At 35.7% G+C, this 13,199-nt stretch overlaps 1 protein-coding gene across 2 annotated transcripts in view; it reads left to right on the forward strand.

Moving 5' to 3' along the window:
* Positions 1–12,523, forward strand: part of Prcp (prolylcarboxypeptidase) — a 73,154-nt gene extending 60,631 nt beyond the window's left edge. Inside the window, exons 8-9 of one of the 2 annotated variants that reach the window (XM_076843926.2) lie at positions 485–672; positions 11,732–12,523. In XM_076843926.2, coding sequence (XP_076700041.1) covers positions 485–672; positions 11,732–11,948 — 405 coding nt within the window. In that variant the 3' untranslated portion in view covers positions 11,949–12,523. The remainder of the gene's footprint in view (positions 1–484; positions 673–11,731) is intronic. The other variant, XM_076843924.2, reaches the window with a different exon arrangement.
* Positions 12,524–13,199: the final 676 nt, after the last annotated feature.

A 13,199-nucleotide genomic window follows, 5' to 3' on the forward strand; every position in this document is an offset into this window, starting at 1 on the left:
AAGGGGAGTCTAATTTGACTCTGAGTCTCCATCCCTTTCTCTTCATATGAAGACCAATAGTGATAATAATGTTTTCTTTCCAGAGCTGTCTTGAAGGTTAAATATAACAATAGACATGAAAAAGGCAGTTTGCAAAGAAGGAGCACATAGTCGTAACCCTTGTGGCTTCTCAGCCAAGCCTTACCAGAATAGTAAGAGGTTGTTCATAAGTACTGCCCACTTATCACTGAATGTATATTATAATTATTCAGGCCAGGCAAAATGCCTTAATATTTCAGAAACAGCAACTAGGAATCTGTGATCCCAGGGTTGGAGCTATCTTTGATATCTTTGATATAAAAATAAAGAGCATTACCCCTGAAGCTGATTGCTTGAGCTCATGCCCTGGCTTTGCTGCTTTCTAGTTGAATGACCTTGGGAAATTAATTTTATCTTTTTTTTTTTCCTCATTTTCTCTTTGGATCCTCTCCTGGTTTGCCTTTAGGCTTGCACAGAAATGGTCATGCCCTTTTGTACCAATGGTATTGATGACATGTTTGAACCTCACCAATGGAACTTGAAGAAATATTCTGATGAATGTTTTAAACAATGGGGTGTGAGACCAAGGCCCTCCTGGATCATTACCATGTATGGAGGGAAAAACATCAAATCACACTCGAACATCATTTTCAGGTGAGCTTTGATAATTCAGAGAGGAAATTTAGTTGGTTAAGACACTTGGAGGATAGCTGAGAAAATAGAACAGAAAATGCTGGACAGTAAAACAATACAGAATAAAGCAGCAATAACCATCAGGTTCTTCTACTCCTTGAAAGACAGAGGAGGCTGAGAAGAGATAGTTTTGTATTATTAATGCGCACAACAGCAGCAAAATCAAAACACTGGGGGGAAAAACTCTATAGCCCAAATGAAGCATTGTCTATTATTCTCAGTTTGTTATTTTTGTTACTATTATTGCTGATAAGGAAAAAAAAAATCAGTATTTTACTCAAATCTTTTAACTCAAAACTTTGTTCTGTTTCAAGTATTGTATGAGGCACTTTAGATAAATTCTCACAGCTGCCCTATGGAGTAGTTTATAGTTCCCCCTCATTTATTTTACTGAAGAGAAAACTGAAGGTCACACATTCAGTCACTTTACCAAAGCTCAGCCAGGGAGGTGATAAACACAGATACCTTGACCTGTCTAACTAGATCTTGACCTTTCTACCTTGATCTGTCTAACTAGAAAAGCCATATTTGCTCTGCATCACGACTCCTTTAAGAAGTGACGTACATAATATTAGTTCATGTTATAGTTAATAGTATTGATTCTGTGGGTGTCTGAGATTTAAATTTTTCGTGTTTTGGCATAAACATGTTGTCAGCTAATGGCAATCAGTTAATAAAAAATTTCCCTAATTTATTATTATTATATTTATATACATATTTATACATACACATATATTATATACATATATACATTATATACATATATGCATATATACATTATATACAAATATATATGCATATAAATATATGCATATAAATATATATACATATATAAATATATATATATAAATATATACATATTTATTATGTATATGGAAATAGGATAGATACAAATAGGATAGATACAAGTAGGTACCTATTAACCAGAAACATTGTTTAAATTGTAAATGTCATTCTTTCACATGTTCGCTTAAACAAAAGTCAAATTTGGCCTTTTGTATATGTCCAATAGCTTTTGGAGTGAGGATTATTTTGCCTGGAGGTTGACTGTCTGAGTATAGGCTGGTGGTATTGCCCACTTTGCAAAAACCCTCTGACTTACTGGACTCATACTATTTTCAAACCTGGCACATACTTGTTTCCAAATAGAAGGTGAGACACCTTTGGAAAAGTGAGATTTTCTTTGTTTAATTTCCTTAAATCTTCAATAGGATTCTTCCAAAGTATACTTTTCAGATCATGCACAAAGTCACAGTTGAGCAAAGAAATCTATTTAGGGTGTGTAAGGAAACTGTGCCAATTCAACGGTGTTTGAAGTCAGGAAAACTTTAAGGACTGAGAAAATGAAAAAGATTTATATGTAAGCCCTGGATCTGTTAGTGCTATTATCACAAAAACCTGAGACTGAGTAATTTGTACTTGTCATAGTTGTGTAGGTGGGATCAGGTGCTGGCAGGGTCTGTGGCTGGGAGAGCATGGTCTTGCTTCAAGGATGGCACCTTGAAGTTGGCATCCTTATTTAGCAGAAGGTCAAAGAGCAAAGAAGGGCTAAGCTAGTTTCTTCTAGCATTTTCACAAGGCACTAATCCTTTCATTAAGTGGAACCCTCTTAAGTTAGTCACTGTCCAAAGGCCACTTCTTATTACTTCACAGTAATAAGGGATTCAAGTTTCAACATGAACTTGAGGGTACAGACCACAGCAGTTATCTTTGTTCTATTAGAGGAGGAAGTACTTTGCTATTTGTTGTTTTTCTTTAGGAACTTGTCTCCATGGAGCATTTATTTGGATTTTTCTAACATTCTGAACTTTTGAGTTCATGCTGCCTTTCTCTGACCCTACAGTAAAGCTAAAGTTCAAGTTAAGTAGGGTCTTTTAATCTAATTCAATCTCCTTTTATATTGATGCAACCATTTCAGATAAGTACTTTACTTATCCATTTGCCTTTTATAGTGTTTTTTCTTAGGTTGTCAAATTATCATCATGATTGTTATCATAATCTTCACTGGAGGAATGGTCTAATTTTGTGAGAAAAGTCTTGGGAATAGAACAGAGATCAGTAGGTGGAAGTTACAGCACAGTGTAAGAATGGACTTTTTTCTAAGAGGATTGGACAAAGGTAGAATGAGCTGTCTTAAAAACAGTGATGTTCTTTGAGCTATACTTTCATCTTCTGTAAAATAAGAATTGTAATATCACTCATAGTATTGTTGGAATGCTTTACTGAGTTAGCTCAGCAAAGCACTTGGCTCAGACCTGGCAAATATATATACTCAAAACATTTGTTGAACAAATGAATAAATGGAAGTACAATTTCTTTCTTGCACTTTATCTTTTAGCCATAGAAAACAATATATTTGTCTTTGTTCTTTTTATTCTCCTCCCCTTTTTTCTTAAGATTCAGGCCTTCTCCAAGAAATACTTTCAGCCTCTCCAAGAAGAGTAGGTTTCCATCACCCCATAGCTCCTTTAGGACCTGTAAATACCTCCTACCATTTGGTGTGGAGATTATCTGCTTGTGTAGCTATCTGTCCCAGGAGATTGTGAACTTCTCAGAGCCAGGAACTTCATCTTAATCATCTCTGTGCTTTTGGCACCTTCCACCTGACTAGCATTCATGGGATGGCCAGTAAATGTGTGTTGGTACAAACTGAACAAGGAATGCAATAGCACAATGTGGGAAGTCTTTGGAAGTGTGTAAAAGTTTAAAGTCAGGCTGGGTGAAGATGCTAGCTTATCTTTCTGCAGTAGGAAGTCTGCTTTTTCAAAGAAATTGTTTACTACCAGCTGCTAGATATGAAAAATCCAATGTAAAAATTTAAAGATATTTCCCCCATATTTTTAGTGGTGCATTATAATTATAATAAGATTAAAAAATTAAATTTTTTTTCCTGTTATTCTGAAGAAAGTACATTCTCTTAAGTAAAAGATCAGTCTCAGGTGTCTGTGTGCTGTGTACTTTGAGTAAGAAAATGTCCAAGGAACCATATGGAAAGTTATCTTTGTATTCAGATGTCTCTTCTCAACTTGCCTCAGACAAATCCAAGTATGACTACTATTTTGATTGGAAAGTTCAATCTGTAATTATTGGATTGGAGATTTGCCAATTGAGGCTTTAAAGTCAGGTAGACCTTAGTGTCTTCCTGTTTCTTTCCTGAATTAGCTGCATGGCCTTGGGCAAATTGCCACTTTATATAATTTAGAAATAATAAAGTCTACCTAACAGAGTCATTTAAGGAATAAATGGATTGTCATAGAAGTAAATACCATGAAGGCAGAGCTTTTGTCTGTTATGTTCTCTGGTGAACTCATGCCCAGTGAGTGCCCAACACATACTAGGCACTTAACAAACATTTGTTAGATGAATGAGGCCTTAATAAATAGTGCCTGTTAATAGTCTCATTTCAGCATTTTTGAAATTGCACAGTGGTTTTGTTAGGATTTATTTTTTCCTTCAAAATTGGTAGGTTGTTTTATCAATGCTCATTCTCAGTTATTTAAATATAAGTTAAGATGGGAGACCTTGAGAAGTTGGTTAGTTTAGCTTCATTTCTCATGCAATGTTGCCAGTGATCAAATGAGACCACTCTTTGGGAATTTTCCTTGGGCATCTAGATTCTCTCTTGAAAGCCAAAGCCTTTTTTTTTTTTTTTTCTTTTTGGTAGATTTCCCAATGATTAGTTTAGCTTTCACATGTCTAGGACCAAGAAATTCAAGTCCATGTGCATCTTAGGTCTCTCAGCAACTCCAAACACTGTTGCTAAGCCGCTAGGCTGTTTCAGATGACCTTTTAAATCAAATGCAGTTTTCCATTATGCAGCTGTTGGGATGGCTTTTTTGTTTTGCAAATAATGGAGTGTTTCCTATCTGGGTTGGGCCTGTCAATTGGAATAATGATGAAAGCTATTTGCTCATTTAAGAGAATTCAACCTCTGTTTAGTTTATTTTAAATATTTATCTGATAGTTGAAAACTATGACTTCTATTTTGCATAGGGGTTTCCCTTTTGTTTTTAATAGAACAAAAAAGGGTATTTTTGGAGTATTTTTTTTCAAAATTGGTACTTCTAAGTTACAATTATTATTATTTTAAAAAGAGAAGTATGTGATAATGGAATAAGGATTTTAAAATTGTATTTCAAACATTCTTAATGTACCTAAAATGCTTATTTGCTTATTTAATTTGCATATTTACTTAGAAAAGGCTGATTTAGTATTTTGACTATTTTTACTAAATTTTTATGAGAAATACTCACATATAACTTTCATGATTCATTTATTTCTGGGGGTGTTAACACTTTTCATGCTATATAATATGATAATAATTATATTATTGTTTATTTGCATAGCATTTTATTAGCTTATACCTTATTTCCACATATATTGTTTAATTTGGGCCTCATGATGATTCTGTAAGAGAGGGGCACTATGTTTCTTTAAAAATTTTTCTTTTCTCTATGCATATGGGAATTGAGGTTCACAGAAGTGAGGTAACTTATCCAAAGCCAGGCAGGATATAAACCTTTGATCTGCTAACTTAGAAAGTACTGAAGAGACTTATATGCTCATGAACTTACACACATGTATTTATAACTCTATATGTAGGCCACAAGTAATTAGACATTTAAATTCTTTTCTTGTTCATTCAATAAATATTTGCTTGGCTCCTACTGCGGGCCAATCCTAGGAATTGACAATACAGTAATAAACAAAACAGACTGAAATCCCTGACCTTGTAGAGTTGTAGTTTTGCAGATAATGAAACAAGGTAGCATCTATAAACATGCTAGAAGGATATAAGTGCTAAGGAGAAAAATAAGTCAGGGAAGAGCAATAAAATGTCAGAAAGAGGTAAAACGTGTTGAAATTTTTATGAGAGTTACTAGGAAGACCTCACCAAGGGATGGCTTTTGCAAAAACAATCTGGAGGAAGTGCAGGAGCTAGCCATGAGATTTTTGGGGTAGGAGAATTAGCAGAACCCTTGAGAGGTCAGCATCCCTGCATATTCTCCTTCAGGGGGAGTAAGGAGGTCAGTGTGGCTGAAGTGAAGTCAGTGAGGGAGGGAGTAGATGAATAGTAGGTGAAATCAGAGGCACAAGAGGACCCAGATCACATAGAGACTTGCAAGTTCTAGTATGAATTTTGTTTTTTATGCTGAATGAGATAGGAAAGCATGGACTGACTCTTTTGAGCAGAGTAGCACACAATCTGATTCTGATTTATAGTTTCAAGTTTGCTGTATTATTGATATTGTAGGGGGACCTAAGTGTAAGCAGGAAGGCCAGTTAAAAGGCTCTTTAAGTAATTCAGGCTAGAGATAATTAGTGACTGGGATCAGGATGATGACAGTGGAGGTGGTATATATATTTGAAGATGTAGCTGACAGGATTTATTGACAGATTGGTAGTTAAAGATTAGATTAAATGAATGGTTTGAACTGAGCAACTAAAAGGATAGAGTTGCCACTAACAGATTAGGAAGATGGTTGAGAGTTGGGGAGCATCAGGAGCTCACTTTTGGACTTGGTATATTTGAGATTCTGCTTAGACTTCCAAGTAAAAGTGTCAAGTTGGCAATTTTGGTTTCTGAAGTGTACAGGAATGGTCTTGGGTAGAGGTAATATTTGGTAATTTTGTCAATCAGCTTTCCATTATTATAACAAAATAACTGAGATAGTCAACTGAAAAAAAGGAAGATTATTTTGACTCATAGTTTTGGAAACCTTAGTCCATGTTCAGTTGGTCCCATTGTTTTGGGGCCTGTAGCAAGACAGTATATCATAACAGGAGCATATGGCTGAGCAAGCTGCTCATTGAATGGTGGCTGAGAAGTGAAATGAAAGAGGAAGTGGCCAGGTTCCATAATCCCCTCTGAGGACACACCCTGAGGCCTAAAGCCTCAATGTACCCTACCTTTTAGGTTTCCTCCACCTCCCAATAGTGTCAAGCTGGGAAACTAACACATAGGCTTTCGAGGGACTTTTAAGATCTATGCTATAGCAGTTGTCATTTGTGTATAGGTTGTACTTATAGCCAAGAGTTTTGTCCTGGGGGTGGGGGCATTCGACATTTTTTATTGGTGCATTATATTCATACTTGCACACAATATAACAATAAAATTTAACCAATATTGGGGCTGGGGATGTGACTCAAGCGGTAGCGCGCTCACCTGGCATGCGTGTGGCCCGGGTTCGATCCTCAGCACCATGTACAAACAAAGATGTTTTTGTCCGCTGAAAACTAAAAAATAAATATTAAAAAAAAATTGACTGATATCACCCCCAGCAATTTCCCTATCCCTCCTCACCTCCTAACCCTTGGTCACTTTCCTGTACTGATCTTCCTTTGATTTTCATGAGATTCCCTGTCCCTCCCTGCACCACCTTTCTTTTCTTTTTTGCTCTCTGGCTTCCACATCTGAGAGAAAATGTGTGAACCTTGACCTTCTGATTTGGCTTATTTCACTTAACATAATGGTTTCTGGTTCCATCCATTTTCCTGCAAATGACATAATTTTATTTTTGTTTATGGCTGAATAAAACTCCATTGTGTATATATACCACATTTTCTTTATCCATTCATTTGTTGATGAACACCTAGGGTGGTTCCACTGTTCTGCTATTATGAATTGCGCTTCTATACCTAAACATGGGTATATATATATATATATATATATATATCACTGTAGTTTGATGACTTTAATTCTGTAGGATAAATGCAGAGGAGTTTGTACAGCTGGTTTTTAGGGTGGTTCTATGCCTCGTCTTTTGAGGAGCCTCCATATTGATTTCCATAGTGGTTATATTAATTTATAGTCCCATCAACAGTATAAAAGTGTTTTATAAAAGTGTTTTCTTTTTCCAAGAGGTTTTTTTTTTTAACGATTATGTACATTATGGGAATAATTTAATACATTTGATAATGTGGCCATGACAAATTTTTTAAAATTTCAGGCTTTGTAAATAACACAGGAAAAGAAGAGCATGTATTAAACAGATATCAAAACACACACACAAAATGTTGTTTAGGTGATTTCAAGCGATATGTGAAGGTATGCCAAGAGGTGCCATGAAAAGGGAACTTGCCATGGGCTGGGTACTTAGATCTAGGTATTTTAGTGCCAGTTTTATCCTAAGGAATCTGAGTTTCCATGAAATTAGGTAAGTGAGAGGAAGACCTGGAACAGGAACCTAGGTGGTGTGACCCCCAAAGCTCAAGTTCTTTTTGCTCTGATCATACAAGTTAAGAGGATGGGTGCTACTTTCAGAATCAACCATATGTCTATGAAATGTAGCATAATATAAAACTGAGCAATGGACTAGGGTTATAAGATCTGAATTTTGAGTCTCTAATTTAACAAGCTGAATGATTTGGACAAGGCTTTTAACCTCTGGGGCATTCATTTTCTCATCTATGAAAGGGTTGTTATTAAACCTACTTGTAGGTTTGTTATAATGATCAAATGTGAAAAACTCTGTAAAATCCAAACCACTTTATGGATGTATAGAGTTAGTAATACTAAGAAACAATTTTACTTAAAATGGTATCAGGAATGAAATATGTAGGAATAATTTAACAAAAGAAGTATAAGATGTGCACTAAAACCTACAAAATTCAAAGACATTAAAAATATCTTCCTTTAAATGCAAAGACATTTCCTGTTCATGCATTGGAAAAAGTAGTACTGTTCTGAATGAAACTTTTATAGTTTCCCTATCAGCTTACTTGATAACTAATGACCCTAGCAGACACCAGAGGTTGGACAAGGGAGTACCCACAAGGGAGCCACCTACATGGGTCCCATTAGGGTGGCCTCTCCATAAGGGGTTGTATTTTGGGCACAGTTTCAGTAATTCAACCCACAAAGTGAAAGTTTAAGAGCTTCTATACTTACAAAAACTGGGGTTTGTGTGGAACATCTAGAAGCCACACACATGGAAGTCAGAGAGTTTAGGCAGGGAGAGAGAAAAGGGACTTGTGGGCTAATGTCTTTATTAGATCCAGGGCATTATCCAAACAGGTTTCCCATGGGGAATTTTAATTGGCAAGTTTAAAGCAAATAGGATGAATTCTAGGAGGTTACAGGGTGACTGAGAGGTAGTCATTGTGTCATGTCTTAACAATCCACACAGGGTGTGGAGGGCCAACAGGCAATCAAGCAGGCTATATCTTGCTGTCCCATGGGGAAGTGATTATCAGGGAGCAGTTCTATAGAGATATCTGGATCAACCACACTGAGGAACTGGGGTTTGGGGGTGTATAGAGAACTGGAAATTGACATCAAAGATGACAGCCCTGCTTCTTATACAACAAAGTCCAACTTGTATTTAAAATGGACCCCAAGGCAAATAAAATCGTAAGCATTCACTATAGATGGCAGTACCCCTCAAATTAATTGACCTACAGATACAGTGCAATCACTATCAAAATCCCAGCTAGCATTTTTAAAATTTATTCTAATTTGTACAGCTAGCATTTTTAATAGAAATTGAGAAGCTGCCTTTAAAGTTCATATAGAAATGCAACACCCATAATATGCAAAACAATCTTGAAAAGGAAGAATAATTTGAAGAACTTAAACTTACTGATTTCAAACTTATTACAAAGTGACATTAATCAATATAGTATGATACTGGCATAAGGATAGATGTATAGATCAATGAAAGAGAATTCAGAATTCAGAAGTCAACTCTTACATGTATTGTCAATTGATTTTCAATGTGAGTGCCAAGATAACTCATTGAGGAAAGAATAACTTATTATTACTTTTGTCAACAAATGATCCTGGGAAAACTGGGCATCCACAGTCAAAAGAATGAGGTTGGATCCTTTTTTATATCATATTTTAAAAGTCACTCAAAATAGATCAAGAACCAAAATTCAAGAGGTAAAATTGCAAAATCCTTAGAGGAAAACTTGGAAATACATTTTCATGATCATGAACTAAACAGTAGTTCTTAAACAAATAGCCAAACACAAACAAAAGAAAAAAGATAAATTGGATTTCATCAAGATAAAAAACCTTGCTGTAAATGTTATGAGAGAAAATATTTGCAGATCATATATTTGATAAAGGACTTATATCCAGAATATCAAATGAACTCCTAAAACACACAAAAATAAAAGGATGGATAACCCAGTTAAAAAACAGGCAAAGATCTAAATAGACATTTTCCCCAATAATACATACAAATGGCCTATTAGCACATGAAAAGGTGTTCAATGCCATCAGCTTTTTGGCAAATGCAAATTAAAACCACAATGAGGGCTGAGGGTGTAGATCAGTGGTAGAGCATGTGCTTAGCATGCATGGGCCCCTGGATTCAATCCCAAGCATCAAAACAAACTCACAATGAGATAATGTGTCATACCCAATAACATGGCTATAATAAAAAGAGATAGATATTAAGTATTGATGAATATATAGAGAAATTAAAAGCCTCTTATGTAACTAGTGGGAATGTAAAATAGAACAGCCACTTTGGGAAAGCAGTCTGGCAGTTCATCAAAAGAGGGCTGGGGTTATAGCTCAGTGGTAGAGCACTTGCCTAGCATGCACAAGGTCCTGGGTTTGATCCCCAGGATCACACATATACATAATTGCTTAAATTACCATATGTTCCAGAAATTCCATTTCTAGGTCTATACCCAAGAGAAATGAAACTGTATCCACACAAAAACTTATCTTTGAAAATGTCTGTAGGAGTGATATTCTTAATAGCCCCCAAATAGAAATAATCCAATTATGTATCAACTAGTAAATGGATAATAAAATACAGTATTTTATTATCCATTTATCAGTTGTACAATAAAATATTATTTGGCAATAAAAAGAAATTATATACTGATCTGTGCTACAACATGGATGAAATTGGAATATATTAGACCAAGCAAAAGAAAAAAGTTAAAAAGACTACCTGTTATACAATTCATTTGGATGAAATAGAAGGTAATATATAGAAACAGAAAGTAGTTTAGTGGTTGCCAGTGGTTAAGAGTGAGAAGATATGGTTGGGGGAATGGGGAGTGACTGCTAATGTGTATGAGTTTCTTTTTTGAGGTGATGAATATTTTCTGAAATTAATAGTGGTGATAGTTGCATAACTCTAACTATACTAAAGCTTTGAACTCTACATTTTTGAATGGATGAATTCTATGGTATATGAATTAAATCTCAACAAAGCTATGCAAAAATATTATTAGGGATGTCATCTATGGTTGTACCTTTCTTTTAAAAATTCAGCTAAACTATACAATCTATTGCAATGACATCCTGTTCATATCATTTTGAAATGTGTTTTGTGAGTGAGACTAATAACCTAGTAGCATTTTCTGAACTTTAAAGTTAATCCAAAATGAAGATCTTTAAATAATGACCAGATATTCTGATTCCAGATTCTGGGGACTTTTTTTCAGTTCTACCAGCTTATTTCCCAAAGTACTGTACTGAACAACAATAACAACAAAAAATTCTTTTACAGCTTTCTTTTTCTTTGAGCTGAGATAACTTACATTTTTAACTATGGAGATTTTATTGTTTTTTCATTTTGGTAGTTTGATCCTAGGAGAAAAGAAAGCTTTAATCGAGGAACTCATATGTGCCTGATCCTTGTGCTTATGAAGACGTCCAAATACACCATCCTGTTTAATATTTACAAAATTATGAGGTAGATCTTGTTTTCTCGATTTTACAGATAAGAAAACTGAGTCAGGTAACTAGAGTTACAAAACTTTTGAATAATGGAGCTGGGATTGGAATTCAGTCTTCTAAATTCCAAGTCCTAGTATAGTCTAGGTTGATTCATGGAGGCACCAAATATAGTCTTCTTTGGTTCTTTTTTCTTTTTTTAAGAAAATATTAGAAAACTTTGGTAGGAATCACCTTTCTGTAAGACAATTAGATCCTCAGATCAAATACCCCAAGTTAAAGGTTTATAATTTTTGGTGTTATGCATATAATATATTTCTCCTATTTTATTTAAGTGTAGCTAACAGCCTTATTTTTTCTTTCCCTTATTCATAGCAATGGTGATCTGGACCCCTGGTCAGGAGGTGGAGTAACCAAAGACATCACAGACACCCTGGTTGCAGTCACCATCAAGGAGGGGGCCCATCATTTAGATCTTAGAGCCAACAATGCCTTGGATCCTACATCTGTGCTATTAGCACGTGCCCTGGAAATTGAACACATGAAGCGATGGATCAAAGATTTCCATGACAATGTCAGAAGGCAGCCCTGAGCAACTTTTGATCATTTATAGTTTCTTCTTTTATGTTCAATACACCCATATTCCCATTAACTTTGGTTTTCTATGTGTAATAACTTCCCCTCATTTGTCATTAGATTTGGTGGTGCCCAGGTTGAGATAGAAGAGAGGGTGATGGAGGTGTTGCCATCCCAACAATGTTGTAGCCCGGGTAGTCAACCTGCATGCATCGCCTACAGGAAGAAATCTCATCATGATGCCTCCTACACCATCAGTGGCCCTCATAACTCAAGCAGAGTTTCTCACTGCCTTTCAAAAGAGAGTCACTTCCTTTGTTTCCCTGCAAGTAGGCATTTGAATTCTGAGTTCTGAGATTGAAATCTCTTTTGCCATATGCAAGTCCCCATTCCTACTCACCAAAAGGAAAAGCAGAAGATAGATAAAAATGACGTAAGTGCAGCTGGTAGGAAGAATGTCTGATGCTAATCCAGGAAATGGGGTCATTCCTTTTGTACTTGATTTAATGACTTTAAAATGTGCTGTAAATAAAGAATAAGGCTGGACCTTATACCTGTGTGTTGCTTCTGAAGCTCAATCCAGCTGTTGGGAATATAGTGTGCCCTGGGCTTGGCTGTTTTGGGAAAGTCCTTTAATTTTCTTTCTTCTACTTGGCAGCTTTCCTAAGTTCTGGGATATTTGCCACTGTGGTACTGCCAATAAGAAAATCTGGCCTTTTCCAGCTCTATTTCTCTTTGTTTCTAGTGTCAGTTTTGTGGTAATTTGGCTAAATCATGCCAGTTTAGGAAAATGACTGTTTTGCCTTTTACTTTAAATCTGAACAATCTCTGTATCGGGTTACTGATGATGCTTTAGTAAAAAGCCTTAAAAAATAGACAAATCGACTATTCAGAAAGAAGAATGTAGTTATGTTCGGCTTTAAAAAAAAAATTTTTTTTTCTGGTGGTTGTTACTGCTCTCATTAAAGCCAGAAGTGTTGGGACACTGAGAGGCAGGTGCATGAGGACTTTTCTGTATGGCTTCCAAATGACAAGCTGACTAATTCATGCAGGCAGCATATTTGACATTAATAAATGGCCAAGCCATTCCTACTTCCAAGGGGTTGGCTTCTTTCAAGCAGTTCTTACACTGAGACCTTTCTTCAGAAGAGCTTTGCTAGGATAACAAATAGGGTTGGATCAAAACCTTTCAGGGACACAGAGAGACTAACAGTTTCTACTTTGTTGAAAGATTTCTTCCTTTTTTTTCTTCCTCTCAATAGTATTT

This window comes from Callospermophilus lateralis, chromosome 2 (genome assembly GCF_048772815.1).
Source record: "Callospermophilus lateralis isolate mCalLat2 chromosome 2, mCalLat2.hap1, whole genome shotgun sequence".
In the NCBI taxonomy this organism is placed as follows: Eukaryota; Metazoa; Chordata; class Mammalia; order Rodentia; family Sciuridae; genus Callospermophilus; species Callospermophilus lateralis.